Source organism: Artemia franciscana, chromosome 19, assembly GCF_032884065.1.
Source record: "Artemia franciscana chromosome 19, ASM3288406v1, whole genome shotgun sequence".
Lineage (NCBI taxonomy): Eukaryota > Metazoa > Arthropoda > Branchiopoda > Anostraca > Artemiidae > Artemia > Artemia franciscana.
Window position 1 is genome coordinate 14,714,026 of NC_088881.1, and position 14,935 is coordinate 14,728,960.

Sequence of the window (14,935 nt, forward strand, 5' to 3'; positions counted from 1 at the left end):
TTTGGCGTATAAGTCTATTATACACTAATGTATAGTTTATTGAGTTGGTTTGGAAGGTGATCAATCATATCCCAGTTAAAGCAGTCACGTGGTAAAAATACAAAAAAGGCAAATTTTTCAATTTGTAGGCGTTCCTACCCAATTTTCACTGAATCTGTAAGAAACGTTTATTATTCGCTTTGTGTCAGGAAATATAATTTCAGTGTGCGTTTCTCGAAACGCCAAGCTGTTTTCGTACGTTTAGGGATGAGTAGTTTGAGCCAATGCTAAGTGTTGCCTATAGTAAAGAGCCTCAAGGCTTCAATGTTTCATTATTATTATTATTTTTCCAGAGGCACTTCATATGGAAGGGCTGACTGCATACGCTTCGGAAGGGACTCATTTGATTGAAAATCCAAAGTTTTAGTTCCCTTTTAAGAGTTGAAACTGATTGGAGGGCAACTACCCCCTCCTCTAAGGCCCTTCTTTCCCCAAATGCATCCGATCAAAATCTTTTTAGCCATTTTATTATAAATAGTACAAAGGTCAAATAACTATGCCTCCAGGGTTGACAACCCCCCCAGTCCCCAGGACAAGGGTTGTAAGTTATGCAAGTTGCTCATTGCTAACATATAAGGTGTTTATTAAAGTGGTGTTCGTATAAACTTCGGAGGAGGTTCATTCGATTTGAAGTCGAAAGTTTTAGTTCCCTTTTTAAGAGTCAAACGTGATTGGAGGGCAACCAACCTCCCTCCCCCCGAACCATGCCTATTTTTCCAAATGCTTCCGGTCAAAATTTTTAGACAGTTTTTTTTTGTTCAAAATAGTTCAAAGGTCAAATAACTATGGTTCCGGGTTTGATAAATCCCAGTCCTCGGGGCAAGGGCTATAAGTCACACTAGTTGCCATTGTTAACATATAAGGCTATTATGGAAGGGGCGATCATATAAACTTTGGAAGATGCTCTTTTGATTTGAAATCGAAAGTTCGGGTGCCCTTTTTAAGAGTCAAAAGTGGTCAAAAGGTAACCAGCCCCCCTGCGCTTTTCCCTGAATTCTTCCAATCAAAATATTTAGATAACCATTTTATTCCAAATAGTCCAAAAGTCAAAAAACATAACTCAGTGGTTGACAAAACCCTTACAGCCCCCGGATCAAAGTCTGTAACAATGTAAGTTTTCCATTGTTAACAATAAGGTTTTTTCTGGGAAGTGGTGGTCTTATAAACTTTTGAGGGGACTCCTTCGATTGGAAATCAATAGTTTTAGTTCCTTAAGTGAACGACTAAGGACATTAAGTCGAAAATTGGAAGGTGTTTTGAGGAAATGTTGAAGAGAGATTTTAAGTTTACCAGCCCCCCTCCCTCCTCCTTTTAGGCCCCCTTCTACTCAATACTGATCGAAATTTTGGAATCGTCATTTTGCTTAAACTAATCGAAATGTCTATTAGCTATACCTCAGGAATATCAGGTCCCCTTAGCCTCCGGGCATGGTTTGTAAAATGTGCAATTTGTACGTTTTTTGCTTGCAAAATTTATCATTAGGAAAATGGGAGATACTTGATTCTGGGTTCCGAAAAGGCTAAGTGCATTAAGATGAAACTCTGGAGAATGTTGAGGGGTGTGTTATAATAAATCAAAAGGCACTACATGCAACCAGTTTATCATAAAGGAGGAACTGCAATATTTCTGGAACGGCTGAGGGTGTTAAGTTGAAAATTTCAGGGGATACTGATTGGGACGTTAAAGAGCTACCGGAGGGTAATTCTGCCCTCATCACTGATCAAATTTTGAAAAATTTAATTTCTTCAAAATATTCAAAAGTTCTATTAACTATGGCTCCGGGGATGCAACGTTCCACACATCCTCTAGGGTAAGGATTGTTTATTTATGCAGTTTGCCCCTTTTTAATATAGGATTTATCTCCCCCTCTCTTACTTTTCGATTCTCTCCTTAATACTGATGGAGATGTTAAAAAACCATTTCATTCAGAATAGTCACAGCATCTAATAGCTGAGCCTTTGCGATGTTATGTCCCCGCAGCCCCCAGGGCGAGGAATGTAAATTATGAAATTTGTCCATATTTTACATGCAGGATTTATCAGTATGATCCCAGTATTTGATCCTGGATTCATCCAAAAAGAGTAAGGGTGCTGATGCAAAATTTCGGGAAATGTTGAGGGGCATGTGGAGTTAAGTTAAAAGAAACTATATGTATTCAAGTCAAAAAATCAAAAATGCATATCCGTAATATCTTAGGAACAGGTGGGGGGATTAATTTGAAACTTTCAGGGTCACTACTACTACACCTACTATTGCGGTTGGAAATTAGACTGGCTGTGATTGTAACTGTGACTACTTGCCACTGTGACTGCTTGCAACTGCTACTACATCTATTTGTGACTACTTTCAGGGGATGTTGAACTTTGAAATTTTATGTTGAAAAAAAGATCACTTTGATGGAACTTTGATTTGAAAAAAACTGATGTTGAAAAAGCAAGTTAAAAAAATAAGCATGAAACTTCGGCAATGAAAAATGAGCAGAAAATAATTAAAAAAAAACTTTCTAAAAAAGAAGTTTTTCAAAGAAAATTAAAGAGCCATTTTAAACTTAGACAAGCAGAAATAAATTCCTATAATAACTCAAACTCAAAACGACCAGAAACTATATCAGATAATCAATGAAATACAAATCAAATAGAAATTAAATACATAGTCGTTGCAAAGAAACATACAACAGGTACTAATATAACTCAACAAAGAAATCTTAAAACGAGTAAGACTTCAATTGAATCATCATATCAAACTTAAGACGAGCAAATATCGCTTCAAACAAGAGTTTAGCTACTGCCCTCTTCCCTAACTTTAAAAGTCTAAAGCCTACTGCGTCATTTGCGCTTTACTGAAAATGAATTATGCTACAAATTTTTTCTTTTTTACTTGCAACATTGAAAATAAAAATTACAGTGACATAAAATCTTGAACTGCTGAGCTTTCAGCAATTAATATCATTATATACCAAATATTCGGTTGAAACAAAAGATTGTTTCCTATTCAGACACAAAGAGCAAGATTGTAACGAAGTCTCTGAAAAGCCTACTGCGTCTGAAAAGCCTACTGCGTCATTTGCGCTTTACTGAAAATGAATTATGCTACAAATTTCTTCTTTTTTACTTGCAACATTGAAAATAAAAATTACAGTGACATAAAATCTTGAACTGCTGAGCTTTCAGCAATTAATATCATTATATACCAAATATTCGGTTTAATTTTCTTAGGTCTTTCTATGGATTGTTCAAGACACGTAGATTTTTCAGTAAAACGCAAATGACGCAGTAGGTTTCAGACTTTGACAGTTAGGGAAGGTGGCAGTAGTCTAGTGATTTTTTTTTCTTTTTAGACTTGATTTGCATATTCAGTTTAATTTTTACTCGTTTGAAGATTTATTTGTTCATTTATTGTCACTACCTGTTATGTTTGTTCGCTATGATTGTTTATTTAATTTTTGTTCGTTTTGGGTTTCATTTATTCTTTGCTAGTAATTTCTGGTCGTTTTGAGTTTGAATTATTCTAGAAATTTATTTCTGCTGATCTCAAATTTAATATCGCTCTTTACTTTTCTGTGAAGAAACTTCTTTTTCTGAAAAGTTAAGAGTTTTTCCGAAGAGTTAAAAAAAAATAATTTCAGAAAAGATTCGTCAAGGTCATCTGTTACTCGATTAGCCGCAGCTTTATAAAGGCTGACTCCTTTAGTGAGACGTCAAGCAATTGTTAAGATTCCTTTTCACTCTCCGATTACTGGCCTGAAGTTTGCTTTGCACGGACCACAGTTTTCATTCGGTTTTAGGTCAGTGTAATTTTGGTTGTGTCGCTGTCAAAGCGTGAACACAATTTATTAATAAAGGCTTTATGCTCAGCTGGGTTTAAGTCTTCGTGGGGAGGGGAGTACGACGGAATAGGGGGATCTCGAGTGTGCAGCTCGAGCAGGTTGCTACTTGTCTTGGGGGTTATTTGAAGAGCGACAAGCGTTTAGATACTACAGTAGCACAAAGTTGAAATATGTCAGGCTTGGTCTTGTTGGGTTTTGAAAGTCTAACACTAAAAATATTTCACTTATGATTAATTATATCTTTGGGGATGAATGAAAGGGAGGAAGAGTGTACAATTCTCAAAACCACTCGCTTGGTAACGCCTGTTAGCCATTTTAATAAAATTTTAATGCTTCCTTTGTTTTGAAATGATAGCCTAATTTGTAAATCTATATCTTATTATAAATGGAAAAACGAAGAAAATTGAAAATAAAATGTTTTTAAGTTGTAAAAAGATTGTTTCCTATTCAGACACAAAGAGCAAGATTGTAACGAAGTCTCTGAAAAAAAGACTATCAGAAAATAATCAGATTAGCGTTTATTGTTGTAGCTCAAAGTCGAAAATCCCGTACATTTCTTCGAATACTTTTGTGAAAACTTGGATTAGAAATCTGAGAATGTTTATTCGTGCAGTTGAATAGCTTTTAAAGAAAAGAAAATAATGTTTCCTTTCTATATTTTTTCTTTATCTAAAGCGTTGTTTTTCCTCTGTATATTCATCCCTTCTGTAAACTTTTTATTTAAGACTAAAATATTCTCCTGTTTACCTTGTTTAGTTGCCAGATGACCTTTTGTATTTATACAGAAAATTATTGCCACCAATAGGACACAGCCGAATTCGAGGAAAGCTGTCCTATCCGAATGGTTAGCGTCCTAGACTTTTAATCGTTTGTCTGTGAGAAAGGGGGTTCGAGTCCTGGTATTGTCGGTTTTTTAGTTTGGACGGGGGTCAATAGTGTGACTCTGTAAGCTTGGCTAGAATTGACCCAGCTCCAGATGGGTTGCTGGAGAAATCTGGGGGGGGGACAAGGGAAAAGTAGTAGAATGATTTTCACGCAAACACATTCGTGGCCTAAGGCAGTGAATCAGGAGATCGAGACTTGGGTGAATCAGGAGACCATTAGGTCAGCATGCGATTAAGTAACTAAAGAATAGGACAAAGCTCCAAATGAAATACGACTTGAATCATTCTTCTAGATGGGTAATTGACAACAAGCTAATACTTCCGGAATAAATACTTGAACAACTAACCACAGTTTTTCTTTTAATTTATTTTATTTATTGTTTGTTTGTTTTATCCAAGGTATATATGATGTGAACCTGTCTCCATATGAATACCCTACTTATTTGTTAATTTTTTGGTAGATAAGTTATTATGTTTTAAGTTAAATATTAAGAATCTTTGGTTTATGCCCTACAGTGCTGAATTTGATGGTTTATTCATTGCAGATTTGGAAGGTATGATAAGAAGAGGGCCGCTGTTGTTGGTAATCCACTTGAATCACAGAAGCCAGCGACTAAACCTTCATCAGACGTGAATCTCATTGATTTTGGTGAAGAAACTGCCCCACAAAAAGACATCAGTGAAAGACTTCGGCAATTAGGTAACTCATCGCCAGTCTAGTTGTTTTGGCCAATAGCTTTAATTCCAAGACTCTAGCCCTATCGGTGTTTCCATAACCATATGTTTTATTTACGAATGGTTAAAGGTGTATATTTTTTGAAAATGCCTCGTGTGCTGTTTTAGGTCGGTATGATTTCACAGCATAATCATGTTTGCGGTGTGTGACGCAACCTAGTAAAGAAGGCAAAAACGCGTTTTGGAAAAAAAAACGTTAAGTGAAGAACTTCTTTTGAATCTGATTTGGAAATGGTAACTATCATTTCAATTAATTTTAAATGGTGTCATATAGAAATGAAAACTAGACCATTGCAAAATCTATGCCAAAAATTTTATATAGGACGATTGCCCCCCCCCCCCCCTCCATCTTGGGCAAGAGAGAAAATCGCTTTTTTGCATGGGAAGCAATGATGTGTATTCTTTTTTAATATCATTCTTTTTTTCTATCGGCACTAGTGGGGCACTGAGACATCATAGAGGGGAGTTTAAGGGCTCATTTTAAAGTAAGTTGCTAATAATATAGGAAAATATTGAAATGGAATGTAATCTTTGACAAATAAAAGTAGTTTGTGGAGTTGCCTTGGAATTGAGATGACCCTGGTAATTAAGTTGCACAGGTCGTGTTGAAATTATTGCTTGTAAGTTTAGAAATATGTAGCTAAGATGGGCTTAAGCCTTTTTCTTACGTTATTAAGATTTTGTTTTCAGGACTCCTTTTGGCGGGTCTTACCTACTATTTTCAAATTCAGTGGCATATTAAGCTCATAGGACACGAGGAGACCAGCTTGAGACAGCTTGACAGTTTAGCATGAGATAATAGGGGTAAAAAAACTACTTACGCTACTTCCTGTGTAGCGCATGACGATCGCAAGAAAAAGTTGACGAATGCAATAGGAATGAAAATTGATAGTTCTTAATTAATAATTAATGATTCAATAATAAGGTAATTAATGTTTTTCCAGAAATACTTATGGTCAAAATCCCGGCTGCATAAAGCAGGCTTTGGTTAGCTTGGGAAAATTTGGTAGGTTAAGTAGCCTAGTTGACTTTAAGTCCTTAGGCCTATTAGGCTCTCCATTAAACTTTGTTTTTCCCTCCCCTGAATTTTAAAATGCTTGAAAAGACAAGTATGTAGCAGTTTCGAGTCCAACAAAGTTACCAAATACTGGATGGTGTTGTTGATTTTCCGTTTCGACGCTAGTTGGACACTTTTAAGGCTGGACATATCCCTGGGAGATTATTTTATAGGATAAATATTATTTTGTTGTCAGCGCAAATACTAGAGAAGATAATAGTAATCGTAAAAGGGTGTCTTTACTACAATAATATTTCGGTTTATAATGACTGTGTGTCAGTTTTTCTTATATGTTGCGAACGGCAAGCAGTTCTGCTTCACACTCAAAGAATAGATAAATAAGAACTCAAGTTGGCTCTTAGCTCCAAGCTTTAGGTTGTATAAAACGAAAAATATTAGAAATATATCAGAAAATAACTGAATTCTATGTAAACAAATATTAATAAATATTAGCAGTAAAAAAAAGCGTGAAGTCTTACCAAATATACATAAGATGACACCTCATTTTGTAATGAAATTCTTAAAGCTCTTAGAAGAAGTATCCATATAGAACTGAAGGGGGGGGGGGGGTAGAAATTGTTATCTTGACTTCAGGGATGAAGACCAAACTGAAAATGAATGGGTTAACTGTCTTTCTTACAGGAAGCCAATGTTCACCTCTACTGTATAAAAATTAATTACATGAGAGTCCATCATATAGGTTTTTGTGCATAACGATTGGTAATAAAGTTATGCATGCACAGATACTGTCTGTTGACAATTTAAATAATCTGAAAGCTAACTCCCAGATAGCTAGTAACACAAGGCAGCATTTTGACGCTATTACGTTCGATACAAAAAAATGTCGTTTTGCAAGTCTCAGCGTCGACTGATAGTCTCACAGACAAAGGGCTAATTAGTAGATTTCACCAGTACTACAGGGAGCTTCCGAAGCAATTTTGGTAAAAATTGATAGGGGTGATAGTTCGAAAAAACTAATGAGAGGCTAGTTTAAAACAAAGGAAACATATACTCTCTTACTAATTGTTAGGCAAAATGCTGTCTAATCAATGTACGTACAACATAAATAACATGCATCCTGTGTCTCCAAATATTTCAATCAAGGCAGTTGGCACAACAGGCAACTTCAATAGCTGTCGCATCATTCAATGAGACTGCTTTTGAGCAGATTTTTAATGTTTTCCAAACAGTTATACTAGACTATTTTAAGGGAATGCCCAGTCCTGAAATTTAAAAAGAAAATTCTGCTCCGTTGAGCAAAGAAAGCAAAATTTAAGCTTTCTAATGACTTAAGTTTCATTAAATTGAATATATCTGTCTCTGGCACAAAGCAGAAGAAGTTAAATGGCTTTTCTGGGATTTCCAGGAAATTATGTGTTGACTTTAAGTTTTCTGTTGTTTACTCGGATCTCTTATCAAAGCTATACAAGTTACGGCAAGACTGCCCCATCAATTCTGAGTAATTTGTCCACACATACCGAAAAAACTTGTAATGGATGATTCTTTAATAGGGTGATTCTTTAAGAATCACCGGTAATAGGGTTTAATAGATGTAATAGGGGGATTCTTTAAGGTATCGAAGAGCCTTAAGTGGTGTTGTTATGCATTCCAAGCTAGATTTTCATGCCTTCACGATTGTCTGCAGATATCTATTTCCAGTAATGACGTGACAATGACTAAACAACCATTACAAAAAAAAATAAAACTATGTAGACTTTTATAACTCTAAACAACCGAATAATCTGATGACTCATCAGGCATCAGGGTGATGCTGATGGCATCAGGGGTAAAGTTATGTTTACGATTGTTCAAGACAGGGGTAAAATCAATAGCACCAAACTGAGCGATTATTTTTCTATTTCGATATATTCGGTCATAAAGCAAATGAAAAATATCTGACACGAAAAACATAGTAGGATTACAAAATGTCAGGTAAAGTTTAGCGAGACCATACCTATTATAACGACAACGGTCTGTGATAGGTTTTAGCTTATCCGGTTTTCAATTAGTCTTCTATATCACAGTTGTAAAACAGGGGTAAAATCAATAGGAATAACTGAGCGATTATTTTACTATTACGATAAGAGCGTAATCATAAAGCAAATGAAAAAGCCCTGATAGGGAAAACATAGTAGGATCAGAAAACGCCGGGTAAAGGTTTGCGAGACCATACCTATTATAACGGCAACGGTCTTGATAAGGGTAACCAATCTTGATAAGGGTAACCCCTCCCTCCATACCTTGAAAGTGCGTTTTTGGCTTATATCAGTTTCGTAAAACTTACGCAATGTGAAAAAAATTTGATGATAATGTGATGTAATGGGATAACTTGTGATGATATTGCTTAATAGTTGTATTTGAAACACGCCATCTAACAAAAAAAAGAACTCAGTGCTAAATCAATTTGTATTTGAGAGTTATATTGATGTTCAACTCTGCTTGACTAAACTTTTAATATTATAGAAAAAGTAAGAGTGTATTACAACTGAATTTATATTTCTTAATTATTTGACCTAAAGACGGGTAAATAAAAACATCCGATTCCTTATTTTAAGAAAAATTTACTCTTTATTCATTTAAATAAAGGTTGTAAAAAAAAAAGTGAAATTGGTGTATAGAAAAAATTAACCTTTTCTTCTTTTTCTTATTGGTTTGCACTCAAACTTAAACCGAATCAATTGTTAATTGTTCTACTTTGGAAAAGAACCCACTCCCTAGAGTTTGAAATAAATATTGTCCTTACTGTTGACCCGAAACTGCTAAAAAAGAAACAATGACTGCTGTTAGTTTGAGAATAACAATTATTATGAAAATACCTTAAAAAATATTGTTTCTTCATGTAAGCTATAACGGAATACGAGAAGATAGAAATCTGTAACCTATAAAATTTATGTCCCCAATTGGGATTTTGGTGTTGTTCCAACCCGAAACACACTGACTATATAATAAAAGCAAAGATATACGTAAAACCGTCAAGTTCTTGATATTGAGGGAAGGAGGACTTCGGAGTTCTGTGAACCCAGGATAAATATTTTACCGGTTGTTTCAGATCTTGTGTCGCCATCAACGTCACAGCTGAAAAATATAAACGGAATTCCCGCCTCTACAGGAGAAACTACTGACGAGTTCGCGACTTTAGCAAAATCAAGAGCCACCATCGAAAGCCCAAAGCGAGAAGCAACCAGTGCTTACAAGGACAATTTGGAGCCGGACCATTTGAATGTATCTCTGGGAGCTGCAGCCCAGCTTCGAGATCAGCCTGTAAGCTTCTTTTTTTTTGCGGTAATCTCCATTTGAAAAGTTTAGCTCGATATTTCTTATAAAGACCTTGTAATATCTCTGTATTTAAGTATATACTAGTGCCAAGGCTGACCGGACGACATGCATAAGAAAGAGAAAGATCGTAGTGTCTATGCTTTTGTGAGGATCAAATAAAAATTTTTTTGACTAAGTTGGATTGCAACCTACCCCGACCCCCAAAAAATGTCCATGAAAGTTTCAGCTCGATGCCGAGCCGTTTTACGGAACAGCGTAGACTTACCAAAATTGTAACTCGAAAAACTCGTTCACGACGAAAAAAAAACCCTTTCTCCCCTTTGCTTGAATTGTTCAACCATATGCGCACGTAGTCTTAATATCGACTTTTTCTTCACAAACATAACCTTTATTCAAAAAGGACTATATTCTCAACTTTTTACTTTATAATGACGTAAAAAGTCCCAATACTTGGCTTGAATCTGTGATCCCAACATTTGGAAGTCTTATGTTTCCACTGAGGTAGCCAGGCTTGTAAATTTGTTTTACTTCTTTGATGTCTGTTGTATATAACTAAACGGGTTTCCTATATACAAATTTTTCTAGAACTTGAAAAGGCTTGGCATAAAAATCACCTTCATTTTTGTTTTTTTTTACGCTTTCTCAATCTAATTAAGTATTCGATACATCTGCATCTATAGTAGCTTGTAATTTTTTTGCTGTTTTGAGTTTTAATAGCTCTACTTGTATATACAAACAATAATTTTTTGTTTAATTAATGTTCGTCTTTTATAAGCTTGCAAAATAAATTGACTAAAGTGTTGACTTTCCAGCGAGGTTTCGAAATGCCATTGCACTGTAGTTAAAGATAAGAAGCTCTTTATTAAGGTCTTTAATAAATCTTGTGCACGATCGTAAATAGTTTATTAGAAGGTACTGCCTTTCCATCTCTATTTGAAATGTATCCGTTTATGCTCCATATATACTTATGGCAGGGAAGCTGCTGTATCAATTGTGAATAACCACGGATATCACAACATAATGCAGCAGTTTCACAACCTTGTGCCTCTGTGTGATTGCCATATTCGGCTTTGTTTTGCAGAACAACAAGCATAGTTTATCATGCGTGAGTTCCTTTCGTGGATTTTTTTTTCTTGGTTCACTGTCTTAATTAAAAGTTTTATCATATTTTCATTTCATTTCAACTGGGCAGGACCTAGTAAATGAACAGTGTTTAAAACAGGCGAATAAAAAAATAACTCGGCCAAAGGCTATAGTAGAGTATATCATTGTACTTGAACAGCAGGCTACACAAATTAGAGGTCACAGCCAAGATGATGATGTTTGTGCTGAGGACATTCTCCTTTTAAATGCGGTAAGCTCCCGCGAACTGACCTATTATGTGAACGACGTCGACGATAGGCTGAAGGGACATTTGAAAACAGTAGACATTAAAGCTCTGTATATAAGTAAAATAATCCAGAACAATTTGATTGAATGCCGTAAAAAGAAATTCCTGCATTAATTTTGGAGGGAATGTAAGCTCTTCTCTACAGTAGCTGTTTCATCTGTAATGAAACGCGGAATGAGTTCCTTTACACATTGCTTAGCTTATCTCATTGCCATATATTTTAGAACTGAAGACAAGGATTTTATCGGATTTATAGACAACCATCACTATTCGAAAATTATACCAAGAGCACAGAATTTTGTAAAATCTGTAAAATGTATAGGACCAATTGTTGACGTAAAAGTGATGTCTGTAACTTACACGCCTGTCAAAGAAACAGGGTCCAAGTCTACTCTGCTGTACATGAGTTGGCGCTGATGGCTGTGCAGTGATGACTTTGATTAAATGTAGAAGAGAATCTGAGATCAAATAAAAGCAGTAAATGCCTTATGATCCTGCTTTGAGTCTCTCTCTCTCTTTCACTCTACTTACTCAAGTACAAATTACAGAGTTTATGTATAATAGGAATGTCTCCTGCGTATTTTTCTGTTACATCGTCTCTCGGTAGAGAGTTTCAGAAGACGATTTTGGATCTTGATGTGGCACACAGATGTTGCTGATCTAATCTTCTTAGTGCTCTAAAGAAACAAACTGGAAAGTGCGACAAGAACTTTGTTCTGACGCTCGAAAAGTAAGCAAGCTTGCCGACCAGATCATGTTAGTGGTTGATGTTCTAAGGATTTCCCCATGACAGGTACACAAATGATACATCCTACTCTTCACCTTAAGAATATTACTGACGCGCTTCTCTTATACCATGATTGATTCAATTATCAATAACCTGAAAAGTATACTCTTAGAGGATAGGCTAAAATATTTTCTGCTAACACTTCTTCTATCTCAAAACGGCGTGAGTGGCTCGGACGAGTCGTTATAGCCTTGAACGTAATTAGACTTTATATGATTAGACTTTGATTAAAGTTATTAATTAATTAACGACAGTTTATTACAGGTATTTGCAATGAGTATGATCAGTTTGATTATCTATACCATGTATAAAAAGAACTCTCAGAATAGCACAGATACGGGCGTGGAGGAGTAGGCTGCTTTGAGTCAAGAGGGGAGGATGTTTGTTTCCTTGTTCGCTTGAATAAAATGGCATAAAGTGAGAGGTAGCCTATGTATCCCCGTGTTAACTTGCTCCTTTCTATCCTCATCGTGCTCCCAGTGATTCCGCCCTCCTGGTGAATAATGCGCTCCCCTATCCCCCTCTCTAAACCAAAGAACTGGATCCGTGCTAGTTGATTAATTATAGGAGTAAATAAACTGAAAAAATGCATATTTATTTAGGCTAGTTCTATATCTATTAAAGTACCAAGGACATCAAAATGAAAAATGTTTGCCCCTTATCTCCATCTAAGGTCTATTCATACCTGAAAACCAGTAATTTCTGCTATTTTTCTTTTGGTTGTTACTCTAATTTTTCGTTGCATAAAATTTCTCCTTTGTTGCATAAAATGAAACAAACGGAATCTTTTCTTGTTTATAATCAAGCCCAGCCAAACGGTTGTAACTTCCAATTTATCAGCATGTGATCCTCGGGCAATGCAAAAAGCAATAGAGTTGCACAACCATTTTGTCCAAAAGGACTACTGAAAAAATAGGCTAATGAGAATATGTAAAAACTAAATAATTAAAGTAATATTGTTTGAATCAGAAGAAAATAAAGGTTGTTTTGATATAGGAATAATCAATAAACAGATAAATAAAATAGAATGTGATAGCGTGATCTGTCTTTCTAAAAAGATTATTTTTTTGGTAAATCCCTTAACTAATAATTTGAAGTGTTTAAACTTGAATAATTTTAATAATATCCATATCAATGCACAGCTTATATTTATGGTAATGTTTCTCTTTTGCTATAGCAATCCGAGAAGGTATGGTTTCTAGAGCACTATGATGCATGTTTTTTCGATCTTTTTCTGCTGATCTTCACCCAAGTTCCTTATTTTTAAAATTGGTGACTGTCAAGCATAAAATTTCTTCTTTAAAATTTGAGTTCCTGTTTTTTTTCTAATTTTCAAGGTGTATATGGTTGTGTAAGTTTCCACCTAATCAATTTAGAAAATCAGATTTCCTTTTCTGTGTCCTTGGTACTCTAACAGCTTTTCATAGATGCTAAAAACCTCACATTCTTGAGTCGAATCCAGAATCCCTTAAACATTCTTAAAAAAGGTACTAGATGTGCCCATTGAAGTTGTGCACATGTGCTCATTCACAACGTTTATACCACTCAACTCTAAATCTATTTATCTTTTAGGAGCGAATTCGGCTGCTGGTAAGTCGTTGTGTGAAATTTTGCTTGCAAGTTTGATATTTATTTGTCCAAATATTGTAGTTAGAAATAGTATAGAAATGGATCGAGAGGCTTAGATATTTTGAAAAAACGTTAGAATGGCTGTATCACATATTAATACCGTAATTAGCTGGACAATGGTATCAAATTGATTTTCTGAGTGATTAGCTGTGTTTTTGGGTTGTTTAACTATCCTTTTTTTTCTATCTTGTATGTTTTGCAGTGAAATTTTGGCAGGCGCCATGATTTTCAAAGTTCTATTTGGACTTCAATACCAATTCTCAAATATCGCTTCAGTAATCAGTTTTGACTTGATTTAACATTTTTTTTTTCTAAATTTTTTAGAATAGTACACAGTTTGGAAAGTATATATTTTAAAAGTCTGGTTTAAAATATGTACCAAAAATGTAGCTATTTGCCCATGGCAAAAATTTACCTAGTTCTTAGAAAACAAAGTTAGAGAAAATTTAACTGCTTTTTAGTATATTGAACCGGTTCTATTTATGTCTTGAAAAGCTCTTTTGAAAAAGTGTGGCTTGTTTTGACTTCTAGTTTTCTGGTAAAATCTAGTTTTTTTATTTTTCTTCTGAAATTCTGGTCGAGTTTATATATATATATATATATATATATATATATATATATATATATATATATATATATATAATATATATATATATATATATATATATATATATATATATATATATATATATATATATATATATATATATATATATATATATATATATATATATATATATATATATATATATATATATATATATATATATATATATATCGACAAAAAAGAAATCACCAGTGCAACAACACAAACACAGAAAAGAACCCATACCATTAAAAATAGAGGAAAGAAAGACAGAAGGAGAAGAGAAGACTGTTGTATATATATATATATATATATATATATATATATATATATATATATATATATATATATATATATATATATATATATATTCATTTTCTACATGGTCCTTAAGGACGACCCTGGAATGGGTCTTACAATTTACTATGAATTCTATAAAATTATTTTTGAGAATCAGTTGAAAACCAATGTTAAATCTTGGGAACTCATAAAAAAGATTGAGAACGCGTTTGTGCCGTAATAATATCAGATTTTGCGGTTCAGAAGCTACTCTGAAGGATTGGTTTTGGAGTGTGAACACTTTTTGGATGATTTTCATCTTTTTTGCACAAAAAGGAAAAACTTCGGTGAGATCAGTGTTACTCATAATTTTTGGGCCTCCAAATCCATGCTTTTTACTGAGTATTTTCTTATAAATTAGTTGTGGTTCTTTTTAGTAGTCGCTTT

General features: G+C 34.5%; 1 protein-coding gene across 4 annotated transcripts in view; it reads left to right on the forward strand.

Moving 5' to 3' along the window:
• LOC136039318 (TOM1-like protein 2) overlaps nt 1–14,935 on the forward strand; it is a 78,221-nt gene that overhangs the window by 50,572 nt on the left and 12,714 nt on the right. For 2 of the 4 annotated variants that reach the window (XM_065722937.1, XM_065722934.1), the window contains exons 8-10: nt 5,295–5,449; nt 9,591–9,802; nt 13,567–13,584. In XM_065722937.1, coding sequence (XP_065579009.1) covers nt 5,295–5,449; nt 9,591–9,802; nt 13,567–13,584 — 385 coding nt within the window. The remainder of the gene's footprint in view (nt 1–5,294; nt 5,450–9,590; nt 9,803–13,566; nt 13,585–14,935) is intronic. The other 2 variants (XM_065722936.1, XM_065722938.1) reach the window with 1 other exon arrangement.